The sequence below is a fragment of the Buceros rhinoceros genome, unplaced genomic scaffold (assembly GCF_000710305.1).
Source record: "Buceros rhinoceros silvestris isolate BGI_N320 unplaced genomic scaffold, ASM71030v1 scaffold23248, whole genome shotgun sequence".
Lineage (NCBI taxonomy): Eukaryota > Metazoa > Chordata > Aves > Bucerotiformes > Bucerotidae > Buceros > Buceros rhinoceros.
The window spans coordinates 2,688-20,572 of NW_010427773.1; the positions used below are offsets into that span (position 1 = coordinate 2,688).

Consider the following 17,885-nt stretch of genomic DNA (forward strand, 5'->3'; position numbering starts at 1 on the left):
AGCTGCATGGGTTTGATCTTTGTTGTTCTTCAGATGATGTGATAGTATTCACCAGGGTTTTGTGGTGCAAGCAGAACATCCTTAAATTAGGAGAAAAGCCAGATTACCAAGGAGAATCATTTACTTCTGAAGTGGAGCTGGTACCTGGGTAATCCTAATCCCACTCCAATGACTCGCTGGAGGGTTGGATGTTCCAGAGTCTCAAAAACTCTCCACAGTGTTTCCAGGAGAATCCATTTATGAAGCGAATGGGCTGGATAAGACCTCGGTAGGTCAACTTTTGATTCCAGGAGGAGCTGCTGAAACAATTGAAGGAATAACCCTAAATTTAGCCCCACACTTGCCTATTTTGCTGTTTTAGCACAAAGCACTGCTGTTTCAGGGACAGTCCGAAACGCTGTGCTGGTTTTTTAGCTATAGCTCTCTCATATCACAAGGTAGGTTGCAGAGTCTTTTGCCTTAACATTTTGTTTGACTTTGGAGAAGCTTAAGAACCTTGTGTACAAAGAGGAGTAGCCCATGTTCTTCTTGCAGATACGGATGTTTCACCTGTCCCCTGCATAGCATCCCATTTACAGAATTAATTTGATCTTCTAAAATCATCCCTCATTAAAAACTCCTTTCATCCAGAACACGCTGATGCGGTTTAGTCCTGCAGGAGCACAGTAAAACTCCTCAACGATAATTAACTGAGAGGCTAAGAATAAGTCTCGCAATGCCACGGGTGGGGACACCGAGCTTCTTCCATCCGGCCCATATAGAGCTCTCCTCTGGCAGGGCTCTCCATCAGGCATTCAGGAGGCTGGTCGTGGGTGGTGAGTATCGGTGTGAGATTCCGCGGTGTTTGTATTTAAGCGGGATGCTCGCAGACCAGAGGAGTTGCCGTGGTAGGTAGAAGACGGAGCAGTGCCCTGGCAGTGCTCAGCACCACCGTCTCTTGAGGAAGAAGACTGGGCAACCAAGTAGGTTGTCCCCAAGCGAAGTTCCTTCCCGACCTCTGTCAGCCTGGGCCCTAAAGCATGAGGTTTTGTTACATTTTTAACCTTTAAAATGCTGTCAAGTGTCACTTTGATGTTTTGGTTTATTTTTAAGCAATTTTCCTCGATTGTTTTTCAGTTTCTTTGCGTGTCTCGTCGTCCTGGAGTAAGGAAAATGTGTGACTTGTGGATTCTGTTTACCTTTGATATCGTTTTAATCCAAGCAGTCTGATGTATAGGTACAGCTCTTTCACTTGGAAAGCATCTCTTACCGCACATAGCATTGTGATGCAATATGAAATGAGTAATTTATAATTTCTGCTAAGACAGAGAATCTGACTAATTTAGGAACAAAATTCAGCACTTCCTGGTTTTGAAGGTGGTGGCTTGTTCTGTCTAGCGTGGTCAACTCTGAAAACCAAAAGAGCTTCTATTTATTTATTGACACTCTTTATTTTTAACCTCTTGTAGATGGTTTCATCCAAATATTACTGGGGTGGAGGCAGAAAACCTACTGTTAACCCGAGGAGTGGATGGCAGTTTTCTGGCACGGCCCAGCAAAAGCAACCCGGGAGATTTCACACTCTCCGTAAGGTGAGTTTAAACGTTTTCTGTCTTGCTCCCCAAATTAGTAGAGATCTACGTCGGACAACAGGACATTAAGTATAAGGCTGTTTGGAAATCAGTTGACCCATGTGGGGTTTTTTCCTTTCTTTCAAATATTAGACGAACTGGAGCTGTCACCCACATCAAAATCCAGAACACAGGAGACTACTATGACCTCTATGGAGGAGAGAAGTTTGCTACGCTGGCTGAGTTAGTCCAGTATTATATGGAACATCATGGACAGCTCAAGGAAAAGAACGGAGATGTTATAGAGTTGAAATACCCGCTGAACTGTGCTGATCCTACATCTGAAAGGTCAGAGCAATGGTGGTGAAAACCTCAGTGTCCATGTGCTTCGTAGTAAATGCGTGTGTTTAGCCCCGTTAACGCTACAGGCAGCTTCCACTGGATGACAGGATGGCCGCTGTCTCGTACAAAAAGTGGTCCCACTGGTTTCAGTGAGGTTCCTTGCAAAGTAACCTGATAAACATGACCTAAAGGTAAAGCAATCTGAGCCTCAGAACCTCTTTTCTTCAGCATTCTTCCCAGTGTGATACAATACTGAAAGCGAGGACGTAGTTCCCTTCATTTTCACTGGGAGAATGTTTTAGTCTAGAAGTTCTCCCAAAGCCCTTATTCCCGCAGGAATTCTCAGGTGTCTCTCTGGACAGAACTTCAGGCAATTTTTCCAGCAGTGGGCATGTGGTTAGAAAGCGACTGACCTGCAAATCCTCAAATTGCTCAGGCTCCTACTTTGAGGAGCTTGGCTGATGAGGAGAATCTGAGTCTTTAGACTTGACTTACACTGAGGAACTATGTCAGAAATAAACCTCTATGGCCAGTAGATACCTGTTGATTCCTAGAAATGAAAAAAACGTTAAACCAAGTTCTCTCACTCCTCAAAACGGCTCGTATTTAACAGCAGCGGGGAGGATTGTTGCCTTCTTGGCTGTGTTTCTTGAAGAAACAAGATCGATGTGATTTTCCTCTCCAGCTTCTAGTGTGGTGGAAGGGTGAGGTCTCAAAGATGCCACGTGCCCACAGGTTTATCAGGAAAGCGCATCCTCATGAAGGAATTAAAAGAAGAATAAATGCCTTGACGGAGGAAAAGGCTGCAGTGCGAGCTTGTCTCTGGTGGGCACCAGGGAATCCATTTGGACTGTTGTGAGAGAGCCAAATCAAAGCTCTGTTTGAAGCTTGTGTGAGATGCAAATTTCAGCGCTTGAGGAAGCGCTTGCTTTGAAGTGTTTCTGTAATCACTCGTGTGTGTGTACACGTACACTTCCAAGCCATATTTGGTGTTTTATTTTTATAATCTGCGAGGCTCTCTGTAGACCCAGACCCTGTTGTTCAGTGTATAATTCAGTAGAAGTGTTTTAGTATCAATGTTTAGAAGCAGTGGTTGCAGCCGGGGCGGGAATGACCAGCAGCGTACCTGTCTCTATCTCGCTTTATTTAAAGGTGGTTTCATGGGCACCTCTCTGGAAGAGAAGCTGAAAAACTGTTAACAGAAAAAGGAAAACATGGAAGCTTTCTTGTGCGTGAGAGTCAAAGCCACCCTGGGGACTTTGTCCTTTCTGTCCGGACAGGAGATGATAAAGGAGAGTGTAATGACGGGAAATCTAAAGTGACACACGTCATGATTCACTGCCAGGTATGATGAAGCACGAGCTTCTTTAACAGGGCTACTTCCGTGGGCCATGGGGTTATCTGAACAGGAGGGGCCATCGGCACTTCACCAGGGGGCTGGAGACATTCCCTGTGTGTGCTCCACATGGTCCGTTTGATCCCATCGACTCATTTGGTACCATCTGAGTTCTGTTCATGTGTTGGTTTTTGTGACTGCTTGCCTGACGGAGTCCTGTCACATACACTGTGCTGTCAAGTACCTCCTGACAGATTTGCTTCTGAGTGCTTGAGAAGTCTGAAATCCTCTGCCGATGGAGCCTTTCATGTTCATGAATCTTCTTAAGCATGTTGCAGTATCCTGGATGAGTTGGACAAAAATAGGATTAATTGGGAAAACCAGAGATCTGTCTGCCTAGATTGGCTCCTCCTGTCAGTTTATAAATGGTTGATGATCCACAGTCTGTGAAAATGCTGAGTCTTGAATCCAAGGAACACTTCCAGATCTGAAGCTTGGATTTAAGATAGGGTAGTTCTTCTCTGGAGTGTTATTAAATTACAGTCTTTTGATGTTTTCGTAGGGGCCCATGGGTTGCCATATTAAATATACAGTCACAGATTTTGTAATTTTCTTCCATTATCTTGAAAGACAACAACTTAATTGTTTAAAAAGCCACCGAGATGCAGTAACAATAGTTTGGAGGACAAAACGGCCTACCAGGACTGTAAAAGCTAAACTACCAGATTTTTTATTTTGTTTAAGAAGACCTCTTTGATTTGCAGTTAACTACTGATAATGTTTATGACATTGAGGAAAATAAATCAGTATTGCTTCCCTAAAGTAGAGGTGGTGCTGGTCAATACCAGCTTTCAGGACCCAACGACGCTCTTTTAGGAATTGGAATTGATTTCCAAGGCCATCTCCTGGACTCTAATCACAGCTAGCCTGCTTGAGCTGGCCAAACCTCACTTCAGATTGGAATCAGCTCTCCTGAAAAGGCAGATAAAATTATTTTTAATTAATGACTAAAAGGGTAGCGTCCACCACAGTGTGTATTTCTTTTTATTGAGATTCTTCCGTCCTTTAGCAGAAGGGTTTGACTAGTTTTTCTATAGATTTTTCTATATCTCATTTTTAAGAGAATTCCTTGTGTGTTGCGTAGCCTAAAGATGATGTTAGTGTAGACAACATCCTGTGAAGTGCATTTATTTTGATGAGCATCTGTCTTTAAAGGATCTAAAATACGATGTCGGTGGAGGGGAGAAATTTGACTCTCTGACAGATCTGGTGGAACATTACAAGAAGAACCCTATGGTAGAAACTTTGGGCACAGTATTGCAGCTCAAGCAGGTGAGTGAACGGCACAGACACCACTAAGCTTTGTTTCCTTCAGCCGAAGTGCAGCTCTTCCAGGTGATGCGAGAGACATTTTTTCTTTCCTAACGCAAAAACGAAGAATTAAATTTTGTGAAATCAGGTGATGAAGTCAGTCATTTAACTGGGAGTGATTTTTCTATGCCTGTGAAGGATAAACACTTGTCTGTGATGCATGAGGAAGTTCTCTGGGGTTCGGTGTGGTCCCAGGGATTGCAGGACTAACCCAAAACCGACACAACTCAACGTATTGAAGAACAACTTTATCTAAAAGCAATTGTTCTCTGCCTGCTTCCTCTCTGCCTCATCGTGTGAGATCCAGATGCCTGGATCCTAGAATAGCCCATATAAAATATTCTTAGTGTAGGGCTTTTGTGGTTTTACTGTCTGCTCGCAGCTGTCGTTTGTTGTATCGTTGTTTAATGTTTGTATCTCTCGTAGCCTCTGAATACTACCCGCATTAATGCCGCGGAGATCGAAAGCCGAGTGCGAGAGCTGAGCAAGCTAGCAGAGACTACAGATAAAGTCAAGCAGGGCTTCTGGGAAGAATTTGAGGTACTACCAAGTGTTATGGTATTAAATACACTACTGAAAAGTTAGCCTTGATCCTGCCTCCCTGACATTTCTTCATCTCTTGCTCTGTCGCTTCAGGTTCCTCTTCTTGCTCCCAACCCTGCATGGGTTAAAATTTTACCAGTTCCACTCCTGTGCCTGCTAGTAAAATGACTGAAATATTTACGTCTTCTCCTCATTCTGACAGATAATAATGTTTTTCAGTGCTATTCGTTCCCTATCCAGTATGATCTTGCCTGAATGTCCTCCCCGTCAGGAGGCAGCACCACGTCCAACCGTATCTGGCCCACCAGGATGATTGGTCTGGTTCATTCCTGGGTTCTTTCTTCACGAGGCCAGGAAGAGGTCTGTAGGCTGGATTAGCATTTCTGGAGGCAAAGGACTGATTCTTAGCCTGTGTCCCTCCTGGTCACCCGAGTCCTGAGTCCCCCACCCCAGTGCCGGGGTATCTGGTGCTGTTGTATCAGATGTGCACGTGAAGGGAGTTGCACCGTGGTTTCTGTTGCGTGTCTCGGTGCAGAGGATGTTTCTGTTTGTACATTGCTGTGTTTGGGAGGTCGGGTACCGTTGCTTTAAGGAAGCTTCAGTGGGATTTCTCAGTCAATATATGCTCCTGCCCTTGAGCTTGTGGCTTTGTGATGACTTTTTTTGAGGATCTTAAAATACTGTGAAGCAGTAGTGGTAGCAAGCTCTCCCCTTTAAAGTTCTAATGATTTCAGGATGCTGCTTATGTTTGAATGAAAATACAGCTGCAACTGTTAATTTCTCAAGTAGAGCAGATGAAGTATGAGCATTATCTGACACATTCCAAAGTCCTCGTGTCTAGCCTGGGCCCTGACCCTCCCCGGCAGTCACTTAGCCAATGCCTGCATGTGATGGTCAGAGCAAAAACTTCAGAAGTGTCTTAGAATGGACTGGTTTATACCACACACACCTAAGAAAAGCACAGTAGAGCCTGGAACTCCACCAGCAGGTGGCAACAGGGGACTGGAAAGAGAGACTGGTTTTGGCTGTGTGATGCTGTTGTGAGAAACTTCCTGAATAGTGACGAATTTGCAAAGCAACTGTTCTTGAAGGAGCACGTTGTTCTTTGATTAGACGTGTCTATTAGCTGAATGTCCTGTCCAGTCTGGTGTGAGGCTGTTGTCAGGAGGAGAAAAAGAAATCCATGAGGAGCCAAAGACTCTTACCAAAGAGGTAACACATTCCAGTATGAATGTGATGGAATATAAGAAGGTGAGGTCATGGCAGCAGGGAAATCATAACGTGAGGATTACGTTTCTCCTCTCTCTTCCCCTGTGCCCAGTGTCAGGGGGACAGTCCTTGTCCCTGGACTGCTGGGTGATCAGAATCCTGCCCAGAGGGGGAAACAAGACAGCAGAGACTGCTCTGGCTGCTGCTGAGGCCCTGAGACTCTGTTTTGCCCTCAGAGTGATGGGTCCCTTGGAAGCACCTCTCACCGATTGCTTGTGAACCTCCTCTGGAGGTAAACTGGCCTCAGCCTTTCAGTTGGCTCTCTTGCAGAGTTCAACACGTGAACGTTGATGTGGGGCCTGAAGGGTCAGGAGGATTCTGCTCTAATGGCCAAAACTTGCAACTTTGTTGAATAAGTTAGTCTTATAATGGATTTCTCAGTGGATCCTTAGAAGCAAGGTCTTGTGACTGTCCTGAGGAAGAGTATTTGCAAGCCAGAAGTCTTACAGGAAAAGTAAATATACCTGTGAGACACTCCACTTCTCTTTCCCCTTCACTGCTGTTAGTGAGCTCAGCACTAAACCTTACGTTTTTTTCCAGTGTGTTTTTGGAACTGAAGCAATCTCACCGCAGCTCTAGTGCCGTGCTTTTCTCATTCTCCTCCAGTGAGCTGTAGCTGTCAGCCGTGGTGGCAGGGGGGCGAACTCCAGGCTGCCCGTAGATCTCTGCCTGTGCTCTTTGTGATTTGGCAGCCCAGATGGTAGTTATAAATTACTTGTCTTCAGGCGTATTTAAGAATGTACCTCTCGTCCTGTGAACTGCTAGACAGAAATGTTGACAGTCCTTGTAATGCTTTTCCTCCTGAAAAATGGCTGTTTGGTGAGCTTAATGCTGGGATGTCGTGGTGAGAGGGGGGACTGTGTTTCAGATTTATTGTTGCATCCTGTACATCTCTTAATGGGCCTGTTAGAAGTTGCTGCTCGTGGATCTCTCTTCAGGGACACTCAAAGCAATAATAATTAACCGTGTGAGGGGAAGGTGTGTTTGAAGGTACCGTTTCCACACACTCCAATTGTTTCCAGTGTTTTAACCCACTAGCAAAGTTCGGCTTTCAGTTCTTTTGCCTGGCGTCTCCCTTCTGAGACTCAAGTGTTAATGGTGTGTAAAGGTCCTCGGTGATAATGGCGCTTGAAAGACTCTTGCAGTGTGGTGAGCATCCTGCAAAGTGCTGTTTCGCCATTGCTAGGAGCAGCGAGCAGTGCTCTGTGGGGGGGTGTGTTCCATCTTTGCTTCATAAGTGTGAAACCTCACAGCTCTCCTTATTCCTTTTGTTCTCTGGTTTCCTTGTCTTCAGGGTGAGCCTAATTGTCCAAGGTCACTAAGTGAGGCAGTAACGATAACAGACTGGAACAGAAGTCAGCAAACGTGCCTGACTTGCCCCAGCTTTAAAGTAAAAGCAATCTCTGCAAGAGCAGGGGGGCAGTGACAGCCAGGGGAGCAGCTTCCAAAGCCCGAGTCTTCCCTGTAGTCAGCCCAGTGCTGCTTTGGGCATTAAAACCTGGAACGAAGACATCGACATTCTGGTCCAGGTTCCCACAAGACAAAATTTTGTTGTAGTCCTTCGTAACCAGTTACGTTTTCCTTGCGCAGTGTTTGGCAGTTAAAAGCTTTAGGGGACCATTGCATCCGCTCGGTCAGAACAGTGTCGCGAGGACTTGGTGGTTCGAGCTTGGTTTAAAGAAGCTTTGAATGTGTGTGTGTAAATCTGAGGTGGGGAATAGCTTGCCATGTCCCTCGTGCTCTGGTGTTTCTTGCGTACCTTGGAAGCAACGCTGTGCCGTGTCCGACTGGAGAATCCCAGTGCCCTTCTCTCTCTTCCTGACTCTCAGGTTTCTAATCACATGTAACCCTTTTTGTGATCGCTGTAAGGATGGTGAAACAGCCAGTCTGCTGTTACTAAAACCAAGTATTTGTGCTGTTTGGTTTAGACTTTACAGCAGCAAGAATGCAAACTGCTCTATAGTCGGAAGGAAGGTCAGCGTCAGGAGAACAAAAACAAGAACAGATACAAAAACATTCTACCCTGTGAGTATTGATTTCTTTCATCACAGTGTAAGCCTGCTGCTTTCCTATGCTTTATTTCCTTAGCTCATAAATAGGGGGTTAATTAAGCACCACTGTGCTTTTTCCTCTCATTGGTGATAATTTCCCCTCTTCTCTATCAGTATTAGCCCACGCACTTTGTGTTCCAACATCGGCACTTTGTAGATAGCGATATTTTGATCCCCGAGCGTTGTTTTGATCTTCAGCTCTCGTTTAAAAGCATCACATCCCCAAACTGTTACTCTGCAAACTGGAATGCTTAAATTTTAAGAGGATTATTGATGGTACAAAACTGTGTGACGCGAATCCAGCGGCCATTCGCCTTGACTTAGTGCCTGACTGTCCGTGTACTGGGGGCAGGAACACTTACTTTCATCTGACTCGTTAGGAATTAGCTACTTGTTTTAAGAAATGCAAAAGAGGAAGAGTTGAGTATTTTAGCCACTAATTTGCTGAGTTTGGTAACTTAATGGCTTCTGGCAGCAGCAAGAAATGTACCTGTCTGGGGGATATTTAAAAATAGCTGTTTGTTCACAACTGTGGGATGCAAGTGCTTAACATTCATATATATTCTTCCAGTTGATCATACCAGAGTTGTTCTACACGATGGTGATCCGAATGAGCCTGTTTCAGACTATATCAATGCTAATATTATTATGGTAAGTGTACTGCTGCCTCCAGGAGCCTGGCTGGCACAGCCCACGTCTGCTCTTTAACGGACTCCCCTAAATCCCAGTCAGTCCTGTAACCATTTGTCACCATCTGTTCAATTGTTTTTTCTCCAGCCTGAGTTCGAAACCAAGTGCAACAACTCAAAGCCAAAAAAAAGCTACATTGCTACTCAAGGTTGCCTGCAGAATACGGTGAATGATTTTTGGAGGATGGTGTTCCAGGAGAATTCTCGAGTTATTGTTATGACAACAAAAGAAGTCGAAAGAGGAAAGGTAAAAACAGACGGTCAGTCTGGCCTCAGGAGGGGTCATGGCAGAACTGTGGGGCTTTATTATGACAAGAATGGCCGTAGGTGATATTGCTTCTTACCTAAAAGCTACTGTATAATGTGAAAATCGTTGCCTCGGGTTCACCTTACTCAAGTCACATTTACTGGACTACTGGAGTGTGTCCCAAGAACCTCCATTTTACTTTTCAGTTACAGAGATCTTGCCTTATTCCTTGTCTTCTGGCAAATCTATTACCTTGTTTCTGGGTGCTAATGACATGGAGCAGGAAGGAATATAGCAGGAAATAGTTGAGTACTGGTATTCTGGCAGCAGTTGTGTACTGCTGCCTGGATGTGGTGTATTTTTATCTTCAGAATGTCTTGGTTCTCGTCTTTTTTCCTGTGGTGAACAGTTTCTCTTACTTTTTTTTTTTTTTTTAAGTTGCTCTGATTTTTCCACATGCTGTTGTCCACCTTTTCCAGTACTCCCATGCTGTGTTTCTGGATGGAAAGCTGTTCCCTTATCGGAGGAGTGTCGCTTTTGAAAGAAATGGGATTGGAAGCGGGGCGAATGTTTTTCTGTGGGTGACTGGTAATTGCAGGAGTACTTTACCACCGCCGCAAAGAGCAAGCCTTTGTGTATATGTACTGAAGACAAATAGCCGGAGATTTTTTGGGCTTCTCCTCCTGGTCTAGGTATCAAAGCTGCCATTGGTGGTGGCTGGAGAAACCATTAGACTCTGTCTTGCGGACTTTTTCAGGCTTTGTAAACTTCTGCCCATTCATCCCCCTCATAAAAGGACACGGTTTGTGTTCCTTTCCTGAGAAGGTGCTGGAGGAGGCAGAAGCTACCACTTTCCAGTGACCTTCCTCTTAGATCTTTCTTTGGAAGAAAAGAAAGAAATTATGGGGTTGTTTTGGAAGAGTTGACTTGAATACTTCTTTTTTTTTTTTAACATGACATGCTGAATGGCCTGGGCTGCTCCGCAGCTTCTCCATGAGTCTTCCCAGATTTTGCTAAGCCTGTTTTCTGTGCTTTGGCTTTATAAAACACTCTAATATCTGATTACTTAATCAGTGCTGCATCCATTGATTTTTTTTTTCTTTTCTTTTCTTGATGACTATTTTACTTCTTCAAGAATTGCAAGTAACAGTCCTGATAAAAAAGCTTTTTTTTATCTCGGGCCAAGATGCTTTCAGATCCACAGGGAGCAGAGAAACCTCTGCATCAGGACTGACCTCAAGAGCACATTGCCTGAGGAAGCGAGGAACTCAGAAATGTCTCTGGTCTGCACAGAGTTCTAAAGATGCTTTAGAATGTGCCGCAGGAGGAGCGAACCCAAATGAAACCAGTGGTGTTTTGGAGGTGGCCCACTGAGCCGAGAATACCTGCATCTCCTCCAGCAGACTAAAGCTTGTTTTAACATTGTGCGTTACTGTTCACACTTGCTGTTCCATCCACTCTTGTGTTCAGAATTCTCTACTGAAATTGCATGCACAAAAGGCAACATCGTTTTAGCTCTTTGGAGAAGGCAGGGGAAGAAGGACAGAAAAGTAGCCTGTTGCCTAAGTGGGCTGGAAAGCCAGTGTTCAATCCTCTCTTACCGAATCTTGTGTTGGCAGAAGGAACTTTCTTGTTGCCAGATCTTCTCGTAAATACGAGTAGTAACTGCAAATAAGAGGGGTTTCTCTGTACTCCTTGGTGTTTTGTCTGCGTTTGCTGTTGCTGGAAGCTGCAGCCATGTACACACTGTGATTTCTCACCCGATACTGTGTGGACTTGTGTTAGGTTCGCAGGCTCTCGGGAGTTGCCCTTTCCTGAACTGTCACAGGAACGAAATCAAGGGAGTCGGTGACCCCCTCCTCCAGGGGATGGAATAAATCCCTGGCCAAAGATAAGAGAAAAGCAGCATGCCAGAAGCTCGGAATGTCAAAAGCTACAGACAGGAGGCTTCAGTCCTCTGCCACAGGGAGCAGCTCGTTGTGGCTTTGGTGGTTGAATCAGAGAGCTGTGTTAGCCCGTCCTGCTCTGGGTGATGAAAAAGCAAGCATCCAGGCTTCACTGCTGCTAAAAATGGCTTATACCTTTGACTTGTATTTATTTCGCAGGCTGTTGGGTTTGGGTTGTAGAACAGCCTGTAAGGCTACAGCATTCCACTGGAAGTTCTCAGTATTTTGAAAGCCGTAACTGGGCGAAGATACAAGTAACAGGATTTCAATCTCTGAGTTTTGAAACTGTCAAGGCAAAGCAGTTACTAAGATGATCGTGAAAGCTGCTAAAATGAGAAATTGCCTGAAATCATCTGTTTGTCTGAAATCATCCGGTGTTTGTTATGGGGGAGAGAAACTTCCCCCTAAAATGTTCTTCACCTTGTCAGCTGAAATATTCTTTACCTTTATGCTTGTCCTGTGGGCGATGGTAACGTCCTGTCTGCATTCAGAAAGGAAAGCTTCCGAAATGCGTTTGTTAACCGCTGTATGAACCAGCCTTTCTTCTTACTGATTACCCCTCTTTTTTTTTCCTTTTAATCTTGCAGAGTAAATGCGTCAAGTACTGGCCGGACGAATATTCCCTAAAGGAGTACGGTGTTATGCGTGTCCGGAATGTTAAGGAGAGTGCAGCACACGACTACACGCTAAGAGAACTTAAGCTTTCTAAAGTTGGACAAGTAAGTATGTTAGTAACTCTGCCCTCTTACTTTGGGATGCAGATCACAGAAAAAAACCCCAACAAACGGGAAGTAGACTGTTTCTTTGGAATCAATAAAAGCCCTAAGAGATGAATAAATTGAGCCCTGTCTCTTTCTTTGAAGCTTCAGGTTTAGCTCCATAGATCTTTCGCTTTGTCCTTGGGATAATTGAAGATTCTTATACCTAAGCACTTTTTGGCAGAAGATGCATGGCTGCAGAGCTTTGAGGCGATCAGGAAGGAGGGACGATGCTTTTAAGTAATCACACTTCAGTCTGGCTCGGCATTTGCTTCCTTTCACGGAGATTGCTTGCACCAGAAGAAAATGGTTGTGTGTGGGTCCAGTATGTAGAAAGAACACTTAAGAGAAGGAAACAGTGAACAAGTGTGGACGTAGCACTTCCTCGTTAAGCAACAGTATGGATCAGGGTGCAGAATGGGTTGTGTAAGAAGGAAAGAAGCAGGATGTGTTAGGTTGGTACAGCCATGGAATGGAACTGAGTGGGAAGGAAGCGTGTAAGGTATGAGTGATGGGTATGACAGATGAAGGTCCCTTGCTGTTAGTCACCCTCAGACAGGACTTTGCCATCCTTGTCTTTAGAAGCCATGGCAATGTTCTTGGAAACAGCTGCATGAGAAAGAGGGAGCTGAGGAAGCAGGTGATGTGATTGTCTTGTCAGGCTAGGAGGAGCTCTGGCTTCTTCCCTCCTGTAAGAGCTGTGGTGCCATGGCTACCATGCAGCAGGTTGGATGTGCCACCTTCCAATCTGACTCAGCTTTGCCATATGTGAATGCTTTTATATAAATGCTTTTAGGTGGATTTTGATCTGAAGGATTTTATTTTCACATGTCGACATCTTCCTTCCAGGGCAACACAGAGAGAACAGTCTGGCAATATCACTTCAGAACTTGGCCTGATCACGGAGTCCCCAGTGACCCTGGTGGGGTACTAGACTTTCTAGAGGAGGTGCACCATAAGCAGGAGAGCATTTCTGATGCCGGACCGGTTGTGGTCCACTGCAGGTATGGTATGCACTATGCCTTTCCTGCTCCTACTCTCTATGCCTGTTTTGGGGGTGTTATTTTGGTGGGAAGAGCTGAAAACCGTAAAAGACAACCACTTTCCCCAAGAGCTCCGCAGACTTTGAACTGTCAAGATGTTTGTGCTTTCTTTTTGCAAACTTATTTATCCTAAATAGGGAAGGGAATGTTAGATCTGACCTTGTAGGTTTTTCTGACTCAAGGAGGTTAATAAATGCCAAGGTACAGAAGTGCTGTTCTGAATTCTATCTCCCCCCCATGTTAACTTAACGAGGTCTCTAGTTACTTCTGGCTTAGTTTGACTATAATTTGGAAGTCTAACGTCTCTTAATGTTAGACTCTTACTTGGTGTTTGTTCAGAAAGAACAAAACAATTACCTTTTTTCTCCCCCTTCTCTTTGTACAGTGCTGGGATCGGGCGAACAGGAACCTTCATTGTGATTGATATTCTTATTGACATAATCAGAGAGAAAGGTAGGTTCCCCCCCACTTCTGTACTTGGTGTGTGTGTTGAGCTGGGCTGCACGTAGAGTCGAGTGGAACTTGGAATGGTGTGAGGTGATGCAGTTTTCTCCCCCCGGAGAGCTTTCCTCATTATGCCTCAGTTCCACCCATCTGTGTGTTAGTGGTCATGGACGGGTCCTCTGTGTTAAATGTCTTGCTCACTGCGAGCTCATTCAGCTGTGCTGTGTCCTGCTGGAAGATGAGGCCTGTCCCTCCTCCAGAGACAAAGTTTATTTTACTGTTCTTAACGTTACGATGATTCTTCCTAGGTGTGGACTGTGACATCGATGTTCCAAAGACCATTCAGATGGTGAGATCGCAGCGGTCAGGAATGGTGCAGACAGAAGCTCAGTACAGATTTATTTACATGGCAGTGCAGCACTACATCGAAACGCTACAGCGCAGAATCGAAGAGGAGCAGGTACTTGTCCTAAGTGTGAAATGTTACCTGGGAACATGTTGTTGTTGGAACAGGGAGCAGAGTTGCCTGCTTGCTGCCTGTGTCGTTTTGAGGCACAAAAAGTCCTTCATTGCACTCAATGAAGTGCAGAAAGAAAAACAGATGACAGTCTTTCCAGAGGTTACCTCGTTTTGTGATAAAGAACTGACATTTCCCTCACTGTTGCTTTCATTCTCTGGCCATCTGAGATTTTTATCTTTTTGTTTCAGAATTTCAGTATCTTTCCTTCTGCAGCTGCCTTGCTGCTCAGGAGGTAAAACCCACAGCTGATGAGGCAGATGTGGGAGCTGCGTGGTGCCAGGGGTGAGATGTAATCCCTGCTTACAGACGGAGCGTGCCAGCTCGGGCTTGGCACTCTGGCGTGGCTTCTGGCTGCTCTGCAGAGTGGCAGAGCGTAGTTTATATTTGCTTACATGATGTAGACACACTGTTCAGCAGAGAAGATGGAGACTTCATTCCTCTCCCCAGGACAGCTGTCATGTGCTCTGATGGTGAAGAACAACTCCCTCAGGTGTACTTTTTTCCTGGCTTTGTTGCCTCGCTTCGCCTTAGAGCTGTCTCTACTCTCTTGATCGTTGCAGTGGGTTTCGAATGACTTTCGGTACTGAGCGGGACAGTGTATTTCTGCTGCGGTGATGAGCCTCAGTCAGTTGCTTCATCCTCTACTCCTAGCTCAGAAGGCACAGATACGAAAGTTAAAATAACTGGGAATAGAACATTGCTTCACTTCAGAAGGTCTTGACCTATAACTAGGGCTAGTGGCAGCTACAGGAGTACAACAACAAAGACCTTCTCAGACAAAAGCAGAGCTTTATGGTGACTGTAGAAACTGACGTCCTGAAGGAAACACGGTGAATTAGGAATGCTCCAAAGCATGTTGAGAGAGAGTTGAAAACATTGGCTGGGTAGTAGAATACCATGCAGAACACTTGAATTTCTCCCCAGTAAGATAGTTTGGGAATGAAATGCTGTGTTTTGAGAAACTTTCTGGAACCTTCTCTACGTTTGCTTTAATTGCAGCACAAACAGTGAAAGTTGGAACAAAACCTGGTGAAGTCAATCAGGGCCTCTTTATAGGAAACAATATGAGGTCGTGCTCCCCGTCTGCTTCTCAGCCTGGGTAACGCAAGCCAGCTCTGATGAGAAATCTAGTAGTCACTTCAGCTAGCCCCTGACTGCGAGTCCTGCTTGACCAGCTGGGCTGAAGAAGTAGATCTGTGAATAGCTGCATCCATTCACGTAGATATACCCGCTTTTTGTTTGTATTCCAGAAAAACTGCCCCGCTCTGCTGGCGTTCCCTCTTGCATTGCAACGCTGAGAGCCTTCGGGTTTCATAGAGCGCTGTGTTAAATATTACCTGTCATCTTACAAGTGTCGGAGAAAAGCAGAGTGAATTTGTTTCAGGTTTTGTTTTTTCCCTTGTGAAAAATATTCTCTTACATCCAGAAAATAGTTTGTAACGTGTTTCCATTATTCTGAATTAGAAAGGATAATCACAGGGAATTAAGAAGGGAAGGAAGAGAAGCCAGATATCTACTTCTTGGCTTGTTTTATCTGTTTCAGTCAGCTTAAGTAATAGAAGAACTGACTGATTCTTTGTGAATTACTTTTACTGTACAGGACATCTGTAACTTGAACTGCTGTTCACCACCGGTTTGGGGGGAGTGTGTGGAAATCAAGCCCGAGTTTGGGGCTTCACGGTTGATTGGCAGGTGAGGGGCTTGTAACCATAACACTGTGGAATGCAGCAGAGCTTGAACCTTTTGGATCTTACTTTTTAGCGTTAAGCTGCCAGGTAATTAATCTGGACTGGTGGTCTGTTTGAAAGGGATTTGTCAGGGAGATGAACCGGGAGAAGTTCACTAAAACCACAGGTTGAGTGAGTCTCGGAAGGGCATCCTGGAAAAACTTCAACCTCCATCGCTCTGCAGAGCGCTCTTAATGGAAACTCGGCAGCCAGAGGCTCTGACAACCTCTGCTGTGAGATTGATTCAGGCCTGTTATTTAGTACTTGTTCGAGCACTAAAAAAAAAACCAACCCCAGGAAAGGCCCATGCCCTTCCTTTCCTAGTGCAGCGTGGCTTGCCGGAGCTTTCAGGATCTGTAGAGGAATGCCAGCTCAATTGGCTGCAGCTTGGAACATATGCTGCAGAATACAAATAAACAGCTTGGGTTCTTTTTATATCAAACCTAATGGGCTCAGATGATATGTTATTAGAGATCTTGCAAACAACGTTGTTACTCATTTGGCCACATCTCCAAGCTGGAAATCAGGTCAGTGGGAAGCCCACGGGCTGGTACTGTCTATTAAAGCATGACGCGTGGATTCTTCTGCCAAGTAAGGTGAAGATTGCGTACGAGCGCTGCTTCGTGAGGTTGATGTGTTCTGCTGGAGGTGGTGGTGGAAAGGGGCGTGTTGAAAAGTGAAGCTTTTCATGTCCTGTAACCAGCAGCTAAAGCCAGCCTTTAGGTCTCACCCATGCTGTGTGTGTTACCTGCAGAAGCGAGCTCTCATGGACAAACCTTTCTGCTGAAAACACATGTGGTTAGTTACACATGTGATTTCGGTACTGCTTCAGTGGTTGTAATTAAAAAAAAATTGGGCTTTGTGTTGTGTTTTCTTCACAGAAGAGTAAGAGGAAAGGTCACGAATACACAAACATTAAATATTCTTTATCGGACCAGACAAGTGGGGATCAGAGCCCTCTTCCACCCTGCACCCCAACCCCAACGTGTCCAGAGTAAGTTCGCTTCTGTGGTTAGTGTGTAAGTTCTGAACGGTACTAACTAATCTTCAGGGGCCTTGAGTGGGAATGAGTTACCACGGAATCTGCCCCAGACTGGTGCCTCCACTTTGCTCTTACAATAAATGGTTGCTGAATTATATTGTGTACAAACACTGTTTTCTCAAACTAGATTCTTCGGGCTGTAAATATTTGTTTCATTTCAGGATGAGAGAAGATAGCGCTAGAGTATATGAAAATGTGGGGCTGATGCAGCAGCAGAAGAGTTTCAGATGAGAAGATGTACCGAGCCTTCCACCCAAAGGCAGGTACGTCTGTTCAGGAGCGAGTGTCCGGAGAAATCGTACGCAAAACAGCGTACAGAGGAGAAGAGCTACAGGAAAGGACTTTGAATCTAGAGCCTTTTGTCCCCATTCCCCCTGTGCTTTGAAAGGCCTTGGAAATCCTGTTTTCCCTTTTCCATTTGGTAACCAAGTGTGTTCCACCCACTTAGTCCAGGGACCTTCTCCAAGGTAATGCACCATCTCATCTGCTGCTGCCAAAGTTTATAAAGCAGGTTTGAGACTTTTGGTTGAGTTTAAGGCTTTCTTGAGTCAAAATCAAGCACTTCTGTATAATGTCAGGGTGAGAAATAACTGCTGGGTTTTTTCCTAAATAATTCTTTCTTTTCTTCTCCCTTCCTTTCCCAGAACTGATGAATATGGTTTCTAAAAAGGTCTAGAAAGAGATGGAAGAAGCTTCACATGAGCGGTGAACTCTGAGGGCTTGGTACCTTTTTATTTACGGTTTTAATCCTTCAACATTAGGCAAAACTTAAGACCATCTAAAGATTGTTTCTCTCTCTTCTCTCCGATACCTGATTTACAGTTGCTCATTTTCCAAATAAAAGGAAATCCTTTCTACAACGTAGACAACTACTTTGTAGAGTCAGTTTTGAGTCCCGCAAACTGTTGGACTGTTATCCATTTGTTTTTTAAATAGTATTTCTGTTTCACAGTATGGCTGTCCGTTGGGGTTTTTACTGTTTTGAGCAGTTGTGGGTTTTTTTTTTT

At 44.8% G+C, this 17,885-nt stretch overlaps 1 protein-coding gene across 1 annotated transcript; it reads left to right on the forward strand.

Annotated features, from left to right (window-relative positions):
* Positions 1 to 1,440: 1,440 nt before the first annotated feature.
* On the forward strand, positions 1,441 to 17,822 carry PTPN11 (protein tyrosine phosphatase, non-receptor type 11; the record flags this gene model as incomplete). The annotated part of the gene is made up of 15 exons (XM_010142052.1): positions 1,441 to 1,571; positions 1,704 to 1,898; positions 3,045 to 3,237; positions 4,444 to 4,560; positions 5,026 to 5,139; positions 8,340 to 8,436; positions 9,034 to 9,113; positions 9,240 to 9,398; positions 11,932 to 12,063; positions 12,952 to 13,106; positions 13,531 to 13,598; positions 13,898 to 14,049; positions 16,718 to 16,830; positions 17,040 to 17,141; positions 17,523 to 17,822. Coding segments are annotated over 14 exons (1,776 nt in total), but the record flags the coding sequence as incomplete, so codon positions are not given.
* Between the last annotated feature and the right edge of the window lie 63 nt (positions 17,823 to 17,885).